The sequence below is a fragment of the Silurus meridionalis genome, chromosome 26 (genome assembly GCF_014805685.1).
Source record: "Silurus meridionalis isolate SWU-2019-XX chromosome 26, ASM1480568v1, whole genome shotgun sequence".
NCBI lineage: Eukaryota > Metazoa > Chordata > Actinopteri > Siluriformes > Siluridae > Silurus > Silurus meridionalis.
In genome coordinates, this window is record NC_060909.1 from 9,401,420 (window position 1) to 9,421,291 (window position 19,872).

Below are 19,872 nucleotides of genomic sequence, written 5' to 3' on the forward strand. Positions count from 1 at the left end.
TGGGTAAAACAATTTATCAGATGTCCTATCTGGGGTATTAGCTTTTATTCATGGTTGCCCCAAAGCAAAATAGAATAAACAACTAAAAAACAAAAAAAAAACAAATCTATATTGAGTTTTGTAAAACTCTAGTAGCTACTCATTATGAATCCTATCTCAAAACTGTCATACTACTGCTAGCCTAATAAAGAAGGTACGAAGATGCAAATTATATTTTTACATGCAAAGTTTTTCAAGGAATCCACAAGTCATAGATAAAATTGTAACCTGCTACTTCTGTTCGAGGGGGCCGCAAACATGATGTGTTACGTGATCAAACAGTTGGCTCAAAGTACACTCTATGGCTAAAAGTTTGTGGATACACACGCCATCTATAGTTGTGACAGCAGTTTGCGGTACCAGAGCTATATGATGGTCAGGTGTCCACATAACCGTGGTCATGTATTATAGCTTTTGTTTTTGTGTTAGTTAATACTCCTAATGACCTAGGCTGTTAGGTTAGGACTGGACAAACACACTGGTGGCAATATATACATAATTAGTGTACCTCTGATTTAAACAAAATTGTAGACTTGCAAGGCAGAGTTATAAGATGCAGCTAAAATCACTGTATATTTAACCAGCTGCTATGTTGGACATTAGCAGCAGTTCTTCAATCAAGAATCTCTCTCAGTTTAACGAAGAACATTCATCGCCTCCTGCTTTCTTGGCTCACACGTGAAATCACTGGAGATCTGGAGAGAAAGAAAAAATGTTTGCACATGCAAGCTCCAAGCACCTAATTCACTTTACAGCTCCATCGTGTTTTTATTTTTTGTTTTTGGACTCAGCATAGTAAAAATCTGTATTAGACAGGGTCAAAGAAGTAAAGGAAAAGGAAACATCATCCATTTTTCACTTTAAATCTCTGTAATTACTCTGCTGATTTTTTCCTTTCTCCCTTAAAAATAAAACATCTATTTAAATGCCTATTTTTGAGGTCTATTCAGCCTGCAATCAAAAGCTGTAATCTTTAAGTCAATGAAGTTGTTATCTGCTTTATCTATGTCTCTTAGCTACTGTAATGGATATGATGAGTATGATGAGATTGAGTAGTACAGTTTTAGTATGAAGTGTGTGAGTAAGAAATAACACAGGGGTGATGTACTTTCTGACTGGTGTGTTTTTTTAGATGGGCTAGGAATCAAGGCTGAAAAATGAATTCAGTGTAACATGGTAAAAGCTTATAATGCTTAAAGCGGAGGCGGTAATACATACAGTTTAGCCATCTTTTAAGAATTTTGACCCCCCCTGCACTAGCAAAAACTGTGCTTTTCTCTGTTTTTTTCTCAGCCAAAACTGCAGCCAAAACAAATCAAATGTATATTATTTAAAAAGTTCCAGAAGAACTTAAGATGAGAAAGATGTATTTGCTACTAAAAATATTTTTTTGTAGCTTGCACTAAATTTATCTACATCAACTATGAATTTCAATAGAAACCAAGTGGGTATGGCTATTGGATTTGATTGGAGGAAAATGGAATTATTGAATTATAAAATAACCATGACACTGAACTTTCCTCTCTGTTCTTAATGTTGGTTCTTCAGTTTTTCCCTGTCTGTAAGAAATCAGCAATGTTAGGACATCTGCCAAAGACATCTGAAGAATTTTCAATATAAGCTCTTTTAGGGATGGATCGTTTCACTTCCTTCCAATTTGATATGATAGCAAAGAGTCCTCTGTGCATTAGTGCAAAGAAAACCTGAGCCAATTCTTAAGAAAACAGATAAAACACAGCCTAACATTTAGGATTGTCCTTATGTTGTTTGTTTTATGGAAATCATGTTCTCATAACACAGGCAATGTCTACTGCGTAGGAACATGGAAAAGAACCAAAGATCTTTTGCTTCAAGGTAAACTTGAAACATTCTATATCTGATGTAAAATGTAAACGGATGATTGAGTGCTTTTGATGAACATTCGGTGCCACCCAAATGAGAATGGGTTCCCTCTTTAGACTGGTTCCTTTCAAGGTTTCTGCCTTATGCCATCTCAGGGGATTTTTTTTGCCATAGTTGCCACTGGCTCACTCATTAGGGACAAACTTACAATTATAAAGAACAATCTTATTCATTCTTTATCAACATGTTATTTTTGCAAAGCTGCTTTGAGATGTCCATTGTTAAAAGCACTATACAAATAAAAATTATTTGAATTTAATTAATTTTGATGAAGGGAAAATGTACATTTATACAGGTTTTTTCATTAATAGTCTTAGAATTTTAAATGGTTCTTTACACTTCTTCAAAAACACAGTGAGCTGGAAGAAACCGCTGGGCTGCAGAAACTAAAGAAGTGGACCAAACATTGTTTTGTGCTTTGCTGTGGGATATATAGTTGGCATGATATATAGTTATTGTTTACTTAGTGAGCAATTTTAAGCAAATGTCTTGATTCACAATATTGGTATTTACAAAATCTGGAGTGGCATCTTCTAGGTAGTGCTAACATAACAATGACACACTGTCATAATGAGATAATTAGCAGGTACTGTTGCTTTCCCATAGCTCTCAAGTCCTGGGTTCGAACTTGAGCTCAGATTGCAGATTTTCCATATGGGTTTCCTACAGGGTCTCTTATTTGTACTTGGTTTCCAAAGTCAGAGAATGTATCTGCCTTGAATCCAGATTTCCTGGGATTGGTGCAGGACCCCCTGTTACTCAGACCAGAAAGAATCACTTAAGATATATGGATGAATGTTGGGCAAACAATCTGACCATTGCCCAGTAGTATCAGTTCAGTCTTTATTTGTTGATAGTGAGGTAACTTATTCAAATCTAATCCTAGCTTCTTACGTTTCTAGTGTTAGTGTCCAATCTGAGTGATTACATACGGCCAGCGTGTTTAATCACTGACATTACCGTAAAGAAATCAGTTTTATCTTGTCTCATTGATTCTGTAGTAGGACCGAGAGGCGATTCCTAATCTCAGCTGTTCTGCAGCAGGCCTGAGTGTGTATGTGCATCTAATGATTGAGGCTGAAGGGTTAGCTGACGAGAGCCACGACATTTGGTGTAATTCACCAGAGCGAGAGCTCACACTTTGGAGCAATGCCGTCGGACAGCCACGAGGTTGAGAGCTAATTAGAGCTTTGAAAGCCTATCAGTGCTGCGTGATTGCTGGCTCTAAACGCACACTATTTGGTATGCTTCGAAAGTTTTCCCCTCCCAATGAGGGCTCAATTGACGGCAAATTATTTTCATTTTAATTGCTTGTTGGGTGGAGACATGAAATAATAGGGCATATTTGCAATCAATCCACAGCATTTTGTCTCACAATGTTGAGGAAAGCGCTGTTAGCAGGAGTTAATTAACAAATACGAGAAATTGCTTTAAGCGCTAGTGGCGTGTTTGCAACAGGCAAGCCCGTGAGTGCTAACAACAAAGTGCTACATAAATCAAAGTGCTTTGCCTTGCCAAAGCGGAACCCTTGGGAGGTACCGTAGTGCTTAATTAGAATCTAGGAGGATCTTGTTTTAAGTGTTGGCTGATCAAGCTCTTGAATAACAATGACGAATTAGGCCCACCAGCCGCCAGATGTGTGTTTTGGAATGTGAAACACATTTATATCTTATTTCTACACAGTTAATAAAGTAGTTTGGGAAAGGCGCCATGCTAAAGGCACTCCTGTAATGTGTAGATTTGTGGAGGCATATGAAGCTCAGGATTACTGTTACTGGCAGCCGTGCTGCCAAAATTAGTCTAGTGTGTTCATTTCAAAATTACCCAGATGGGGTTACATAGACTATATTGATTTTATGAGTCTATTTATGAAAGATTTCTTTTCACAGTGGAATATATAGAAATGTGTTTGCCAGTGTTAATTCATGGACAACTAGAGTTGCATGGTTTTGGTCACAGATTATAGCTGGGTTTTACACAGGCGTAAAAATGCCTAATAATACGTCATCATATTGAAATATCATGGCCTGGCTTTTAGATTTGTTCAGCATTTAGATTTTCCAGTGTGGTATGTGTAATTGACTAATCATTGCCACAGAATGTCCAAATTCTTTGTACAAAAAGGGCTTTCAAGAGTTCATTCGATCGTGAATGGTTCTTATCTACCTAATAGGTAGCTAATAGGTACATTCGGAACTCTCGATGCTAGGGAATTACTCTACATAGAACCCTTTTAGACTGGCAACTGAAAACCATAATGGGCTTCGGTTTATCCCCAAGATAACACTAAAGAATATTGAGAAGTCTTTTTGATTTGCTCTCCAGACGTAAAAAACTTACAATCAGAGAATCCTTAAATATTCTAAACAGAATGCTACAGCAGTACTTTCCTATTAAAAATTATTGCAGTGGAACCCAAATAACCACTACAGGTACAAATATTCCACACTCTCCTAGAGTTTTCTGTTTTGTCCTCCTGGGAAAGCCCATAAAAGTTACATGTAGAATCATAGGGTTTCGTTTTTATAGAGGTTGCAAATAGAGCCCCATCAGGAAGCCATTTCTTCAGACGAACTCCACTAAACATCCCACTGACTTTTGGACTTCGGAGCGTGTGTGTGTGTGTGTGTGTGTGTCTTCCACCAAAGAAAAAACTTTTTCCTGAAATGTTCATTCGGCTCATTCTTTTATATTATTTTTATACAGAAGTCTATACAGAAAAGAGAGATAATCCATTTTAGAAAAGTCTGTAAGTAGAATTCTGTCAGAAAGAGAAAAAAAACCTGTCTTCCATCCAAGTGCTTTTTCATTTTGTATGTATAGAAGCCTACAAATCAGAGAAACAATATGGTAGCCAGTTTTTATCTTGCATTGTCTCTCTGGGTAAATGCCTACAACAAAGTGGTATCCTCTAATAATAGTTAAGTAGAGACCATACAGATACACTAGTGGAAGCTCTCTGAAACAAGTAAAAAAACACAGATGAAGCTTTTACGTTTAGATTATTTGTACTCTAACATTTTTTTTTAAGGTCTATGCAGATCTATGTACAAATTGGTTTTCTTTTCAGAAAAGGTTCCAAGTAGATCCCAGGTAGAAAGCCAGAAGCATAGAATCTATTCTTAAAACGTAAATCTTCAAATACTTAAATTATGAAAAGGTTCTTTCTTATGTCTTAAAGGATTTCTCAAAGGGAAAGTTCTTTCTCTAAAAGTCTCTGTTCAGCTTCAGTGGTTCATTGGATTATTTAGAGGTAGCAAGTAGATCCTTTATATTCTAAAAGACAATTCTCTGAACCATTCAAAGAACCAGTAAGTAGCCCAGGTTTGTAACACTATATAGAATTAGTGGTGGCTTAGTCTTGGCAACTTGGGACCACTAACTGGAAGGTTGCAAGTTGGAATTCTAAGTACTGCCAGGCTGCCATTCTGGGTAGATGCCTTAGCCAGTGTATTAGCATGCAATCATGCAATCATGAAATCATGTTAATGATGGAGGGTCACATGATCAAAGCTAAAGTGATGGGAATGACTGACACTTGTGAGAGTTGCGTAGCTTACAGTGGTGCAGATGTGCCACAGACAGGCATATGGACTGCCTGTCTCACTTGGCACCACAAACAGCCATCTGGCCCTAATTATCCCTTAAACACGCTTTGTTATACATGACAACTCTGATCTGACAGCATCTCCACTAGTGTGTGAAACGCAGTGCCTCTGGCGAGAGAGTGGAATAACAGATTAGAAGGCGTCAGTCACACAGAGTTCGATTTGAATGTCATTGGATGAATGCAAGAACAGATGAAGTGAAGCCTCATTTGATCTTTGGCCCTGCCAAATTTCCCGATATTAACCAAGTGTGACTTTTGCACGAGCTTTTACAAAGGGAATCACGACACCTATTAGAAAGTTCAGAGAAATTGAGACCATAAATCCAAAAATGCTAATTTCCAGAAGTAGAATTTGTGAACTGGAATTATGTACAAAATTAAAAAATTAAGTGCAAAAGTTTGCATACCCCTAGGACTAGAACTGATGATATAATTTTTCTTATAACAATATGGGTACTTAAATATTCATATCAATCTGCAAATTAAGTTGACAAGAAAAACTTTGAATAATTTCTCTTCATTGTGTTTTAATTTTCCAATGCTTTTTTACTTTTTTATTGTGTTTGCTAATTACACTGCCCTTTTTCATACTGACACTATATGTGATGCAAACTCTTGCACTCAACTGTGCATAATTATATGTTTTTGCCTGCAGTTGCACATTTATTTGCATGTGACCTTGGGAGGACCTAGTAGTCAGAGTTTGTGTAGTTTATGGTTATTTTTTAGATATTTTGAAACATTTCACTCCACTTTTACAGTATAATTTCTTTGTTATTACACTTTAAGCATCATTAATTACCAAAGATTTAATCAGTCTGGGCAATTAATGTTTAAGAAGCCAGAAACATTTTGAAGAATAATGAAACATTAGCAAGGTTAAATGTTTGGAGATGGCGCACTGCTAGCTTTTCAAACGTTTTTTTTTTTTTTTTTTTTTTAAGCTTCTTTCAAATAAATGTGAAAATCCAATCACATTGCATTTCATCTTAATTCGTCCTAATGTTTCGTGAGATCAGCTTCTCAGTAGGGTGGCAACTCCATCCAAGCCCTCAATCAACCCTGATGCTTTTAACTGAAGTGAACGATGAGATAAAGTCTCTCTTTGTATTTGCTGTGGTGGTGGAATGGCAGAGAAATATCTCTTCCTTTTTCAGCCTGATGGTTTGTCATACTGCTTTCTTCTATGGGCCTGACTTGCTCTTTTATTATCTGTAATTGTCTGAGTGATTTGTTGGAGTGATTTGTTGCAAGGTTGAGGCTTTATGCAGACCCAAGCTCTCGACACACTGGTGTGCTGCAGATGTCTTCCATGCAACAGAGAGCTAGAAAAACTGGTCAAAGGCAGCAGCCTAATGAAGACAGATGACTGTAGAGATCCGTGCTGGTACATGTGTTGTAGATGGTGCTTGGCAATTGCCGTTTGTGTGTGTGTGTGTGTGTGTGTGTGTGTGTGTGTGTGTGTGTGTGTGTGTATACTGCTGTTTATTTAGTTTTTTCTTACAACCTCAAGGGCAGGACTCAAGCACTGTGTAAGTCTGAGGTAAACACCTCAGTATACTAACTTCTTATAATACTGCGCAACGGATTTAAAAGATACCAATGGACTAATAGTGCATCATGAAATGCATTTTCAAGAAAATTTCAAATTAATTAATAAACATTATACACATTGGTTCAAAAGATTTTTAAAAGACAGACTTTAGTAAGGAATTAAACATATTTAATCAAATCCCTTCTATATATGTAGCTTTCACAAATAAGTGGGCAATATTATGGAATAACTACAATATTATCACAAGTAACTTAGAAATTATAATTATTTAAAAAGATTAATTTAAGTTGATTAAATTTAATTCCTTTCAAGATTCTCTTCTTAATTTCTTAATGTACAAGAATTTCTTTTAAATTCCTGAGTTAAGTCAATTTAAATCAGATGTAGTTCTTGTATTTTTCAGAAGCGATTATTTTACATGGTGTAAGTCAAATCAAAACCAATACGTTTTAGTACGAATCAATTCAGCGTCAATCCGGAGGTTTAAAACTGTACATTAAATATAAATTGAGGTTGAAACTTAAAAAATAGAAAACAAAAAATGACATCTATGATAATATCTGCCACAGATCATTAATCAATAAATGCAATTTTAGCTTCATTTTCTCCATCATGAATCTTCCACACTAGAAGAACCTCTGCTTATTGTTTTAATGTTGCCGCTGTAGAAAAATGATTTCCACTTAAAAGTGTGTTTTGTCCTTGTAATAACAGCTTTCCTGTTTAAGCCAGGAACTTTTTCAATACCTCCCTGCATCAAAATCCATAAAAAAAACACAATTCCAGTAATTCTTCTATCTTTCCGCCATCATCTTGCATTTGCCTGAGGAATAATTTTACACTGCAACTGAATGAATCCTTAGTGCGCCTTTGTTCCCGAGCTCTCTAAAATGTCACCGTAATGACGAGAAATGAATGGCGAAGATTAGGTATCATATCTCCCCCTCCCCTCCTCTCCTCTGAATGTGTTCTATCATAATCTCTCTGTTCTTTTGAAATGTAAAATGTTTAAGATGACAGTTCAGGTATAAATGTAACGGAGGGAAATAAATGAACACAGCACTCAAACAGATTACTCTTGTCAGCAAGGAGAAACAAACTGGTGTGAAAAAGGGATACTTTTAAGCTAGGGTGTTTTTTTAAAGTGTATTTTTGTTGCGAGGTTGTCTTTTCAGTCTGAATAGGAAGTAATTGATATGTGTTTGATACTTCAGCATGTTCCAGTTGAATAGATGCACCTGTCGTGCTGTGTGGAAATCCTGAAAAGTTGTTCCTTAACATGAAATTGAAACTTAACCTGTGTCTTCAAGTAACAGGCAATTTTCATTACATTACAGAGGCAAAATAAAAAGAAAAAAAAAATGTTGTATGAAATATTTAAGCTGATTTGTGTTGGAGGCTTGTCCTGGATTGATCCGAAACAATTAAAAGCATAAGTACGTTCCTATAATTTACACTAATTAGCTCAAGTCACACTGACAATCTCCCTCCGACCTGTTGATCTCTTCATTTTTCGACAAGTTTCTGGCCGTTGTGCCATTTTCAGCAGGCTTTCCTGTCAGGATCGCCAATGCTACATGGACACAAATTGGAATGTGGCACAGGCCTGGGAAGGCAGCCAAGATTTAAATTAGACAATAACCTTTGCCCCATCAGCCTCCGCCCCCCACTCTCTCTCTCTCTTTAGTTTCCTCTGCGCAGCTGTAGGCTGATCCATTTGTTTAATACACTGAAGCCATGGCAGAATAATGGACTGATATATGATTCAGCTCTTAGCAGTTTGTATTGCGCACAGATTTATAGAGACTCGGCACCTGGCCCTGCACTGCGCCGGCTGTAGGCTTATCTCAAAGGGCAATAAATGAGAACAGCCAGGAACACTGGGATAACTGTCCTATTGTGTTTTCTTTTTAACTTGAAGCATGGAAAAGAAAAAAATAAACATGAACAAGTATTTTGTATCTTTGAATGAAAACGTGATATGAAAGCAATAGTGCATAAAGTGGCTTTCATATTTCTGAGTGGAGGAAAAATGCTCAAACAACACTTATAATCTTTTTATGGTTCATGGCTGACTGTAGTTTTATTTGAAGAGCTTTGGAGACATTTTCACACTTGTGTATCTACAGAACTTCCCTCTTGGTAGTTTCCCTGCTTTTCTATTCATGCTCTCGATTCTCTTTTTCCTTTTAGCTATATATAAAGTTCAAATAATGTTTATATAATACATTCTATATAATAATTCTATAGTTTTAAGATTTCTGACAAAACCTGACTTTATGAAGACTTTTTGTCCTTTTTTTACTTTTTTGTCCTTTTCACATTGCTTTTCCATTGTTTTATAAAAAAATATATAGTAATGTTAAAATAAAGCAAGGGTAACTATTTCTGTAATAATAAGAAAACTAAACAAATTGACTTGTATATGTTATACTTTAGATATATATCACTGTTTATTGCTTGCCTCTTAGTATATGTGTGTGTGTGTGTTTATGTGTGTGTGTTTGTATATGTGTGCCAGTATGTAAAGCTTCAGTGTTCCTGCAGGTCTGAACCCTCTTGTGGTAGAATGTCCAATAGCTCTACACTCCCCCAAATCAAAGCTGAGATTCAGTCAACTGTGAGTGTGTGTGTGTGTCTGAGTGTGTGTGTGCAGCGTGAGATGGGGAGCACAAGGAGCTAATGGGCATTCTCATTAATTCGAGGTGTTTAGACGTGACAAAATGGCCTCGCCGCTAGAAACAGGTCTATTACACCAGAGCAACAGATGCTGAGGCAGCAGGTGGCAGCTCATGTCATCGTACCCATATCGTGCTGCCACTTCTGCCAACGTCTTCTCTCACAATTTCCATCAGCAGAATTCACTGTGAGATGTACATATAATGAATAGGAAATGTCAGGTACACTGGATTAATTCTTAAATCTTCAATCTGTTTGAGTGTTTGATGGGAACATTAAATAATGATATTTACCTTTACCACTTTTCATTTATTTTACTTTATTTTATTTTGCATGTGTTGGGCTGGTGCTACATTCACAGTCTTCTTAGCTAATATCTTTATTTTATTTTGGAGGTCATTTGTGGGTTTATAATTCCTACTGTACAAGAAAGAAAGGTTATGAACTTAACTGGCAAAACATAAGCCCTCTGCAGTGACATAACATTAATAATTATCATATTAATACCACAAATCTATTGAATACTCAATTCTTATCAGTCCAAAGGTGTTTTCTGCAACAGAAAGGCTCATGCTGCAAATTTCAGGCTTATTAATGCACTCACTGTGTTGTTGTTTCTATAGTGGGTACTCTGCATTAACATGTGTTGATACTGTGAGTACACATTTATGTTAGCATTCATGGAAGGAGTATGGTGTAAAAGGCTATAACTTGAAGTTTAACTGACAGGGTATCGGCCTCAGAGAGATGAGTGACAAGCTGACATATTTACTTCAAGAGAGAAGTGTCTGAATGGTGGAATAAAATGTGTATTTGTAGCACATTCAATGTTTTTTTTTTTTAATGACTTTTATGGTGAATTTTTGAAAGTTCTCAGCTTTCACCAAACCTAAGACACAGTTGGACTTTAAGATTAAATTCCTTTGAGGAATCTCATTGTTAGTCATTTTTAAATATTCGCTACTAGCCTGTACAACACAACCAAGTGCACAGGATCACATGTGATTTCTATTACCCGGCTGTGCTTTATATCACACGCCTATGCCAGGAACGATACATGAGACAATCTTTGGTTTCATCTTACAGTATCCAGTTACCTAAACTCACTTAAGCAAATGTTTCACATCTGATGACCGAATTACTGAACAAAGAGCTTATTATAGCTTTTATTATAATAAGACTTACTGTACATTAGAAGGCCAGGTAGGAAAAAAAACATAAAAAACCCACACAAAAAAAACCCCAATATGAATAATGTTGAATTCATTTTGTATTTCCCATTAAAAACAATTATCTTATGTTTATAAAAAACATATCTAGTCAATTCAGAATTGACACTGACTTTGATGTAAGAGGAATAGGAAGGAATATAACACTTGGGTGTGCTAGTTTAAAAAAATAATCAACTTCCAGGTGGGAACAGGATCCTTGCTCTGTTTCAGCACATCTTGAAGTGTTTATTCCCTTGAGCATTCACAAGCTTATGCAAAGTCTGATTATGTTCAAGACACTTTTTGTTGAAAAATGAACTATTATTACTCTTAAACTCATAACATTTACTATGGTACCATTTAAATCTCTTCCAAGTACATACAAAATATATCAGACATCAGACCTGCTTTTAATTGGACTGTCAAGGGTTAAAGTGGTCCCTTTGTGAAATGAAAGCGGCTTAAAGGAAAAGAGAGAAGAGAGGGAGAGAGGGAATTGAAATGGCTTTGAATGAAACTGTCAAGCCCTGCATGCAGGTTTATGATAACATCAGCTCTTTACTTTCTGCTTATCACATGTTTTTACTTAGGGTCTTTTTCTCTCTCTTTCTCTTGCTCTATCATGCTCTCTCTCTCTCTCTCTCTCTCTCTCTCTCTCTCTCTCTCTCTCTCCCTCTCATTTGCTTTCTCTCCGCTTCTGTCGCTCTTCAGTCCATTTCCACTGTTTAGTTTTAGTCATGGGTTTGTTTGGTTTGACAAGAGTAAGAAGGTGACTAAGTGAAAGAGAGATTGAGATAGTGCATTCTCTTAAAAGTAGTCTCTCTCTCTCTCGCTGAGTTTAGGGTCAGCATGTAATGATTCAACTCTAAACTGAGTTTTAACGATCGATTTCTCCTGTGGATCAAAACAGCCCAGCTTTCACTCTCCTTCTGAGATTACAAATGTACCACTCTGATTTGGTGTGTATGTGAGTGTGGGCATATGTGTGTTTTTGTGTGCATTTGCTTGTGTGTGTCTGTGTGTGGGTCTGTGTGTATGCTGCGACTGCCTGCTGCTTGTGAATAGCCCCTGTGATCTGTTATGGCCAGCAGCACATGCTCAGGGCTGCATTGGTTTGTAAATGAGAGTACATTTAGTACAGAGAAAAAAGCTTCAAAATCAAAGACAACCCCCACTGAGTCTTTATTTTTTTTACCCACAATGCCACTGTGCCTACCTCCACCCTGAGCAGGGAGAGGCCACGATTTGGCTGGCTGCCAGATGTGAAAAGAAGATAATAAAACAAACGGTTAAATGAATGAGTGAGTGAGTGACTAAATGAATGACTGTCTGAGTAAGTGAAAAACATGAGTCACTGAATGAGTGAATGAATGACCAAATTTGTAAAATCTGACTGAGTTAAATTAAACAAAGATAAAACAAAACCATGATGCATTAATATTTTTTTAAACACATTCTATAAGGTTAACATTTTAAAGATGTCTCAGTTGTGCAATTTTCTTTTAAAACTAGTTTCACCTCCATGTGATTTACACCTACATTTCCGACATTTTAGATTTAGCATTATATAGTGAATATATATATATATATATATATATATATATATATATACAGGGTTATTTAAAAAGAATGAACCGATATCATGACTCATTGCTTCAGTTCTCAAGCATCGTCATATGTTGGTCACATTGAACACTTGACACTTGTAAGACAGGTAATAAAAGTTGATTTTGAGTATAATACTTGTGACTTGGCTGGAATTTTGTATCACTTTCCCTTAATAAAATATTGCATAATAATAACCCTGTGTATGTATGTATGTGTGTGTGTATATATATATATATATATATATATATATATATATATATATATATATATACATACATAAATTTTTTTTACATACATTACATACATATACATTATTCAGCATAAATGCAAAAGTATGGATACTATATAAATAAACACTATACTATTGATGTTTTGTACTATCAGTATCCATTTCTCCATAGTGCATTCTGCCAGTGTTCCAGAATGTCAAAAATTGTCATGTGGGTCCCATCCAGGTAAATGCAGCTTGAACATAGGCGGTAGTGTTAAAGATGTGCAGTGTTTATACTGCAACTACAGAGGGCAATACAGGCCAGAGACATTTTCTTAACTTTTAAGGATTAGATAAAGGGATTGTATAAAAAATTATTGGACATGCTTGTCCAAGACATTGCAAAAATGGAAAGAATAGAAATAGGTGAAAGATGTCGAAAAATGTGTTATCAGATTGTCCAGTTATCATACCCCAAATATTTCCCAGTTTTCCACCAATAGAATAGGATGTAATATTGTTTGTGCCCGAAGGGGTTGCAAATAATTTGACGTGTGATAATAGATGCTAGGCATTTTATTTCCCCACAGACATGCACTACATAAGAATATTCCAATGTTAAGGTTATGAAATGCTGTTCAGAAAAGGAATAAAGCAAGATATGGAAGTTTTATCGAACGCAAAGCAGGACAATAACAGATTGCATAATGTAATGGCTGTTAATATGGTCTTCTTATTGCTGTTTGGGATTGTCATCATGTATTACATTGCATATTATTGTATTATCTGCAGTAATATTAGCAATATGGTTTATTCATTCAGCTGTGTGTGAAATGGTTATATGTGCAATGATCGAGTACAATGCCTGAAGCAAGCTTATAATAAATTTTTTCTTTTTTGCAGTCTCAAATGTTTTTCCAGGCATTTTAATATCTAATCTGTGGCCCAAGCTACAGCATACAGTTATTTCTCAATCTTTATTCTGCTGTCCATCTCAAAGGACCGATTGGTTCAGCCATTATTCCGTTTGGGGGCGTGTATCATTCTTGTTACTGTGCGCTAGCGATGTACTCTACATTCCCTCCTCGTTCAATTAATTACAGAGGCCTCATTGTCTGATTTGACCCACTTCCCTCCTTTCTTCTCTGTCATTATTTTTCTCTCTCGTCAGCACTAATGTGTCTTGGCGTCCATCTTGCTGTCCTCCTGCTGGGGACACATCAGCCTTTACACACTAAACTTACCCATCCCTTTTTCTCTTTACAGAACATTTATCAATGGCTACTTCTTTATTTTACAATAATATAATATCAATACTGCAATAACTGGCTTCTTAATGTTGATTATTGTGGCTATTTCAAGCACATGTTTTAAAGCACTCACTAATGTCACAAATAAAGATGAGCATTGCAGGCAAAACTCCCATTCAAATTGTTTAAGGTCTTATTTGAAACGTATTCAAATACTATCAAACATCTCCCTTGTCCAAAATAAAGACACCAAAGGATGCCTTAGGGAACAAAAAGTGGGTGAAGAGGTACTGTTTCATACAAAAATGCAACTCATGCCATGGTAACATAAATATTTGTTGCTAGTTTAAATCATGCAGGTTTTATAAATGGCAACAGGGTAGATTACAGTCTCACAGTAACCTACAGTCTTACACGTTCACAATAACTTAATCTTGTAATAACTTACAGTATCACAGTAAATTACAGTCATAAATCAACAGTTCCACATCAAATTACTCTCACAGTAAGCAAAAAGTAACACGAAGTATTACAGTAACTTACACACAAAAATGTAATAGTCTCACAGTAAAGGTAATTACCGTCTTATATTCAAATGCAATTATAGTCTCAAATTGACTTTTCATAGAGTTCATAAAGTACTTATGGTCTCAGTAACACACTTTCACACTAACTTGTAGTCTTAACAGTCCTAAAAGTACTGCTGTAACATTTTTGTGCAGTATTATAGTCCCATAGAAGCTTATTCTTTAATAAAATGCTCATTTAGAGTTTAGAATCTTATTATAATTGAGAGTAGGCAATGACCAGGTCTGTAGATACAATACTTAGATTTAAATTCCAAGATTTAATTCCGCTGTCAATAGTGAGTTAACCGCAATATTATACTTTACACCACAAGTTGATTGTGTCATTGGAATAGTTGCAGGTTTAAGAAGTGAAATAAAAGAGTACTTTGTTTCTGGGTTAATATTCATGAGATTTGAGATGTGTGCATATGTGTGTATGTGTCTGTGTGTGTGCGTGTGTGTGTGTGTGTGTGTGTGTGTGTGTGTGTGTGTGTGTGTGTGTGTGTGTGGTGGTGGTGGTGGTGGGGGGTTGCCTAGAGCAATGACAGTTTGCACACTAACACAGTTTTACACATGTGCCTGCATACACACACACACACACTCAAATATTTCTTTCTCTCTCTCTCTCTCTCTCTCTCTCTCTCTCTCTCTCTCTCTCTCGCCCTCTCTTACACAGTCACATACATACACTACTTGCTGTGTTAGTGTTGTAGCTGCACTTTCATTAATGGTGAAATGAACCATGCACTTCCCCCACCATCTTCCCACAATGCGCTGCAGTCCTTCTTTTCTCACCATTTCCATTTTCTTTATTATTCCTTTCCAAGTACTACTAGAAGTCTGTAGCCAGGCTTGAGGCTTGAGTCGATCAGACTTTCACATACACTCAGACTAACATGACAAACACTCAGACACACACACACAAAATCAACAAATAAACACACCTATACATTTTTTGGAGTATTGAAACACTTCACCGATAACACAATACTGAAACATAGAGAGAAGAGCAAAAGAGATGAAATAAGTGATTTACTGAATGAAGAGGGCCATTCATTTTTGCTTCTGCATTGGACAGATGTTAAACTGATTGTTGAGGTTCTAGTGTGTTTTTTTTGTGATCTGGTACTGTGTCAGGTGATCAGCCGATGCCACCTGCTCTACCAGATGCTCAGAGAAGTGTGTGTTTGTGGGTGTGTTTTTCTGGAGATTGCTTTAGCATTTTTACGTGAACATTTAAGCTCATTCTCTCTCTCACACTGGCTCTTTTTCCCTCTCTCTATCCGCATCACACTCTCTGTCTCTCTCTCTCTCTCTCTCTCTCTCTCTCTCTCTGTCTCTCTCTCTCTCTCTCTTCTCTCTCCAGGGCATAGACTAATTAATGGATACCATTCACAGTTGATTAGCTACAGTTCCTTCGGTAATTACATTCGCATACTAACCACTCAAAAGAAAAGAAACTATAACAAGGTAGCTGGAGAAAAAAAAATGAAAGCTCTACTCTTTTGCTTCTGATCATAATTTTCCTTCTGCTATTGTTTATTCAGCATAAAACGATAAGAATGCTGAAGGAGGAGGGTTGTGAGAATTGTGTCATGTATGATATAGATTCTTTTTTATGTATTTTTCTGTGTGTATATATAACATTTATCCATTTAAACATGAATACGTATATATATATATATATATATATATATATATATATATATATATATATATATATATATATATATATATATATGTGTGTGTGTGTGTGTGTGTGTGTGTGTGTGTGTGTGTGTGTGTGTGTGTGTGTGTGTGTGTGCTTGTAAGTGTGTTTGAAAGTGTTAGTTTTTTGTTTGGGCCTCTCCAGCTGCCACCCTATAATTCTTCATGATGCTGTTGCATTGTTCTTACCTGTCAGAGTGATGCCCGCTATACCGAGAGAGGAAAAAAAAAAAAGGAAAAACCCTGATATCTTAACAAGTGGAGATGAATGTAGGCCATAAATCTAATCTTTTCACAGGAGATTAGCGCACCTGGCACATGCAGGCAATTTCTTTATGATTTATCTCAAGTAATTTTATCATCTAATTACCGCAGTGACTGGCAATTTTGCCTCCTTTAAGTTCATTTATTTATTTAATATCTCTTTGAACACTGTAGAAAGAAAAATGAAGGTGGGGTCTTAACAAGTAAGATTTAGGACCACACTAATCTTTTGTATTCTTCCTTTACTCAGAGATAAGTAAGAATACCTGTGGATCATGGGCTTTGGTTGTTTGTTCCAGTCCTGTTTCCACCCGTGTTCTGTCATTGGTTTGTTATTACATTGTCTTAACCTGTTTTGTATCAGCACTTGTTTATTTAATGTTCTGTTCTCTAATTGATGTAAATTGCTTTGTAACATTAAAATCCAGTTCTTGTTTTCTGTTTTCTTCCTGGGTTTGTGGATTATCTTTGTTTGACTTTGGATTAACCATGTTTAGATTTTTGCCCAAAAATCAAGTTTGACCCTAATACTACATAAGCTGGACATCCAAACTCACATCTTGTCTCATACTTTCATAGGTATTACCTACAGCAAGTATTAACTGTACCACATTTTCTAAACTGATCTAACTTTACCTTTTCTCTTAGATTTTCAAATAAACTGTTGGATTTGACAACCCAGTTCCATTATGAGTGCTGTTGCTTTAGAGGTCTTTTCACTGGCACTGTCACCCTAAAGTTACAAACGCTTTTATAAATCTGACACATTTTTCATCTAACGTGCAGGAACGCGGCACATGGAATTGCACAAATTTAATCAAATATAGTTCACATAGATAATCTTTTTTAAAACTTGAGATACTTAAGTACATCTAAAAGCAAGTTCTTTTGTACATTTACTCAAGTCAAAATACACTGAAGTACAGTAATGTGTACATCAACCACCACTGGTGAAAAGTTAACTAAAATATGTTATATCCTCAAGGTTCTGGTTAAAACCATGTGCAGTGGAAGAACTCCCATTTTGTTTGCCAAACTGTTTGTGCAGGGACTCAGTGCCTGTATGTTTCTCGCTTTATGATGCAAAACTTAGCTTGTGTTTTTTGAATATACCCAAGAACTGGAACAGTGGACCAGATCAAGCCCTTTCTCTTTATGTTAGAAAGATTGTGTATTGTAATACCGCCAACAACAGAATTTATAGATCAATTGGTTGCTTTTTATGGGTCACAAAAGCTATCTGTGTGGATTTTATGCTCAAGCTGTTGTTGTCTTGATGTGTAAATAAAGAGTAACATCGATTTCTTCTTTCTGTGTTTCTGTTGCAGTTTGGAAACAACAATAACTACATGAACATGGCTGATGCAAACGGGTCTCTGCTTACTGGGGGAGATGTAAGTAGCTCCTTACTGCTGCAACAACATCGAACAATGTCCAACATGAGCAAGTGCTCAAAAAAAATTAGATTTTTTTTGTTTTATTGTCTTAATAGCTAAAGCTTATTTTCATTGATCTGTAACTGGAGATTTTTTCTGTGCTATTCTGCAGGCTCAATGCTTATTTCTGTAATTTCAAGTCATTACTGTCTTGAACATCTAACAGAAATCTCTGTTTGCAATGACTCTCATCACTGACAAGGGAGAAAAAACATTCCTACAAAATAACACCATTGTATATTTATAAAGGTGTTGAAGAAGTATTTTAATATCATATAGAGCAGTGACTATCATAAATTGGAAAGTGTGAAGCATTAATATTTTCATTCGAGCCCTGTGGAAAAAAAAAGAAAACAGATAGCAAAGGAGAGAAGGTGGCACTTAATTTAACCCACTCCTACACAGTTGTTTTTTTACTTTATAATACAGCAGTTTTAAATTCTCCATTTTGTTAGAAGTCACTGGTTACATACTGTAGTTCCAGCTGAAAAGCTTCTTTAAAGCTCTTCTTTAAATGTAACAAATAACTATTGAATTGCTAAATATTTATTTATATATTTATATAATTATATATAAATTAATTGTTTAATGTGTAGAATCAAAAAAAATATACATTCCTGTTTACACAATATCTATCTATCTATCTATCTATCTATCTATCTATCTATCTATCTATCTATCTATCTATCTATCTATCTATCTATCATTTGTCTGTCTGTCTGTCTGTCTGTCTCTCTCTCTCTCTCTCTCTCTCTCTCTCTCTCTCTCTCTCTCTCTCTCTCACATTAATGAACAGTGAAACATTAGGGTCATTTAGACAGACCTACATTAGGCAAGTAAATGTCCCAGAAACCATGTAATTTTAAGTTTCTAAATACAAAGTTCTTTACTTTACTTCTTTACTTTGTTCTTTAAATTATGTAAATTTGTGCTATTTGTGCTATTTCTTCCGAATTTAGGCTCCACAACTCAAATAATGAGATGCACTCAGAATCAACTTATTTTCTCCATAAAAGCAACATGCAGTGTTTGGAAAACATCTAGACTTATATTGTTTGATAAGAGACAAATGCATGTTTCTTTTGTTTTTATGCAACAAACTTGGTAACTTAAGATTATGAAGATTTATCTTGATCAAACAATTATAAAAAAACCCTCCCTTAGCATAAATAACAGCTTTACCTATTCTTGGCATCCAGACAGCTGATAGGTGTGGTGAATATGCTGGCCATTTTATGATAGATAATACTCCAGGTAATTGTTGATTCTCTAAATAATGCTTGCTACGCTTGGATATATGCTTCCCTTCACTGCTGTTTGGTGACGTCAGGTCCAGTTGTTGACATTGAAGTGATTGTCAGCCATGCTGGTTGAGTATATATTTCACAATGAATAAGTTTCCAGTCTTTCCTGCATCAAACCAACCCCAAACCATTGAGTTTCCATCTTTGGGTGTAAGACAGTCTGCTAACTGTTCGCATGGGTCCCAAAAGTGAAAAAGGTGTTTCCAAACTTTTGACAAGCATTCTTTCTCTCTATCTCTCTCTCTGTCTGTCTGTCTGTCTGTCCGTCCATCTGTCCATCTGTCCTTCTATCTATCTATCTATCTATCTATCTATCTATCTATCTATCTATCTATCTATCTATCTATCTATCTATCTATCTAAATGTATATAATATATAACGTTATATATATATATATATATATATATATATATATATATATATATATATATATATATTATATTTTTTTCCAATTCTCACCTCAATCCTCCATCTGTCTCCCTTCACATTCACAAAGAGTTCATGTCAAACCCATAAAGAATGAAAT

The 19,872-nt window shown here is 35.8% G+C and overlaps 1 protein-coding gene across 1 annotated transcript in view; it reads left to right on the forward strand.

Moving 5' to 3' along the window:
• The window catches only part of tox3 (TOX high mobility group box family member 3), a 60,176-nt gene that overhangs the window by 19,477 nt on the left and 20,827 nt on the right, over positions 1-19,872 (forward strand). The window contains exon 2 of the mRNA XM_046841098.1: positions 17,934-17,999. Within this exon, the coding sequence (XP_046697054.1) occupies positions 17,934-17,999 (66 nt within the window). The remainder of the gene's footprint in view (positions 1-17,933; positions 18,000-19,872) is intronic.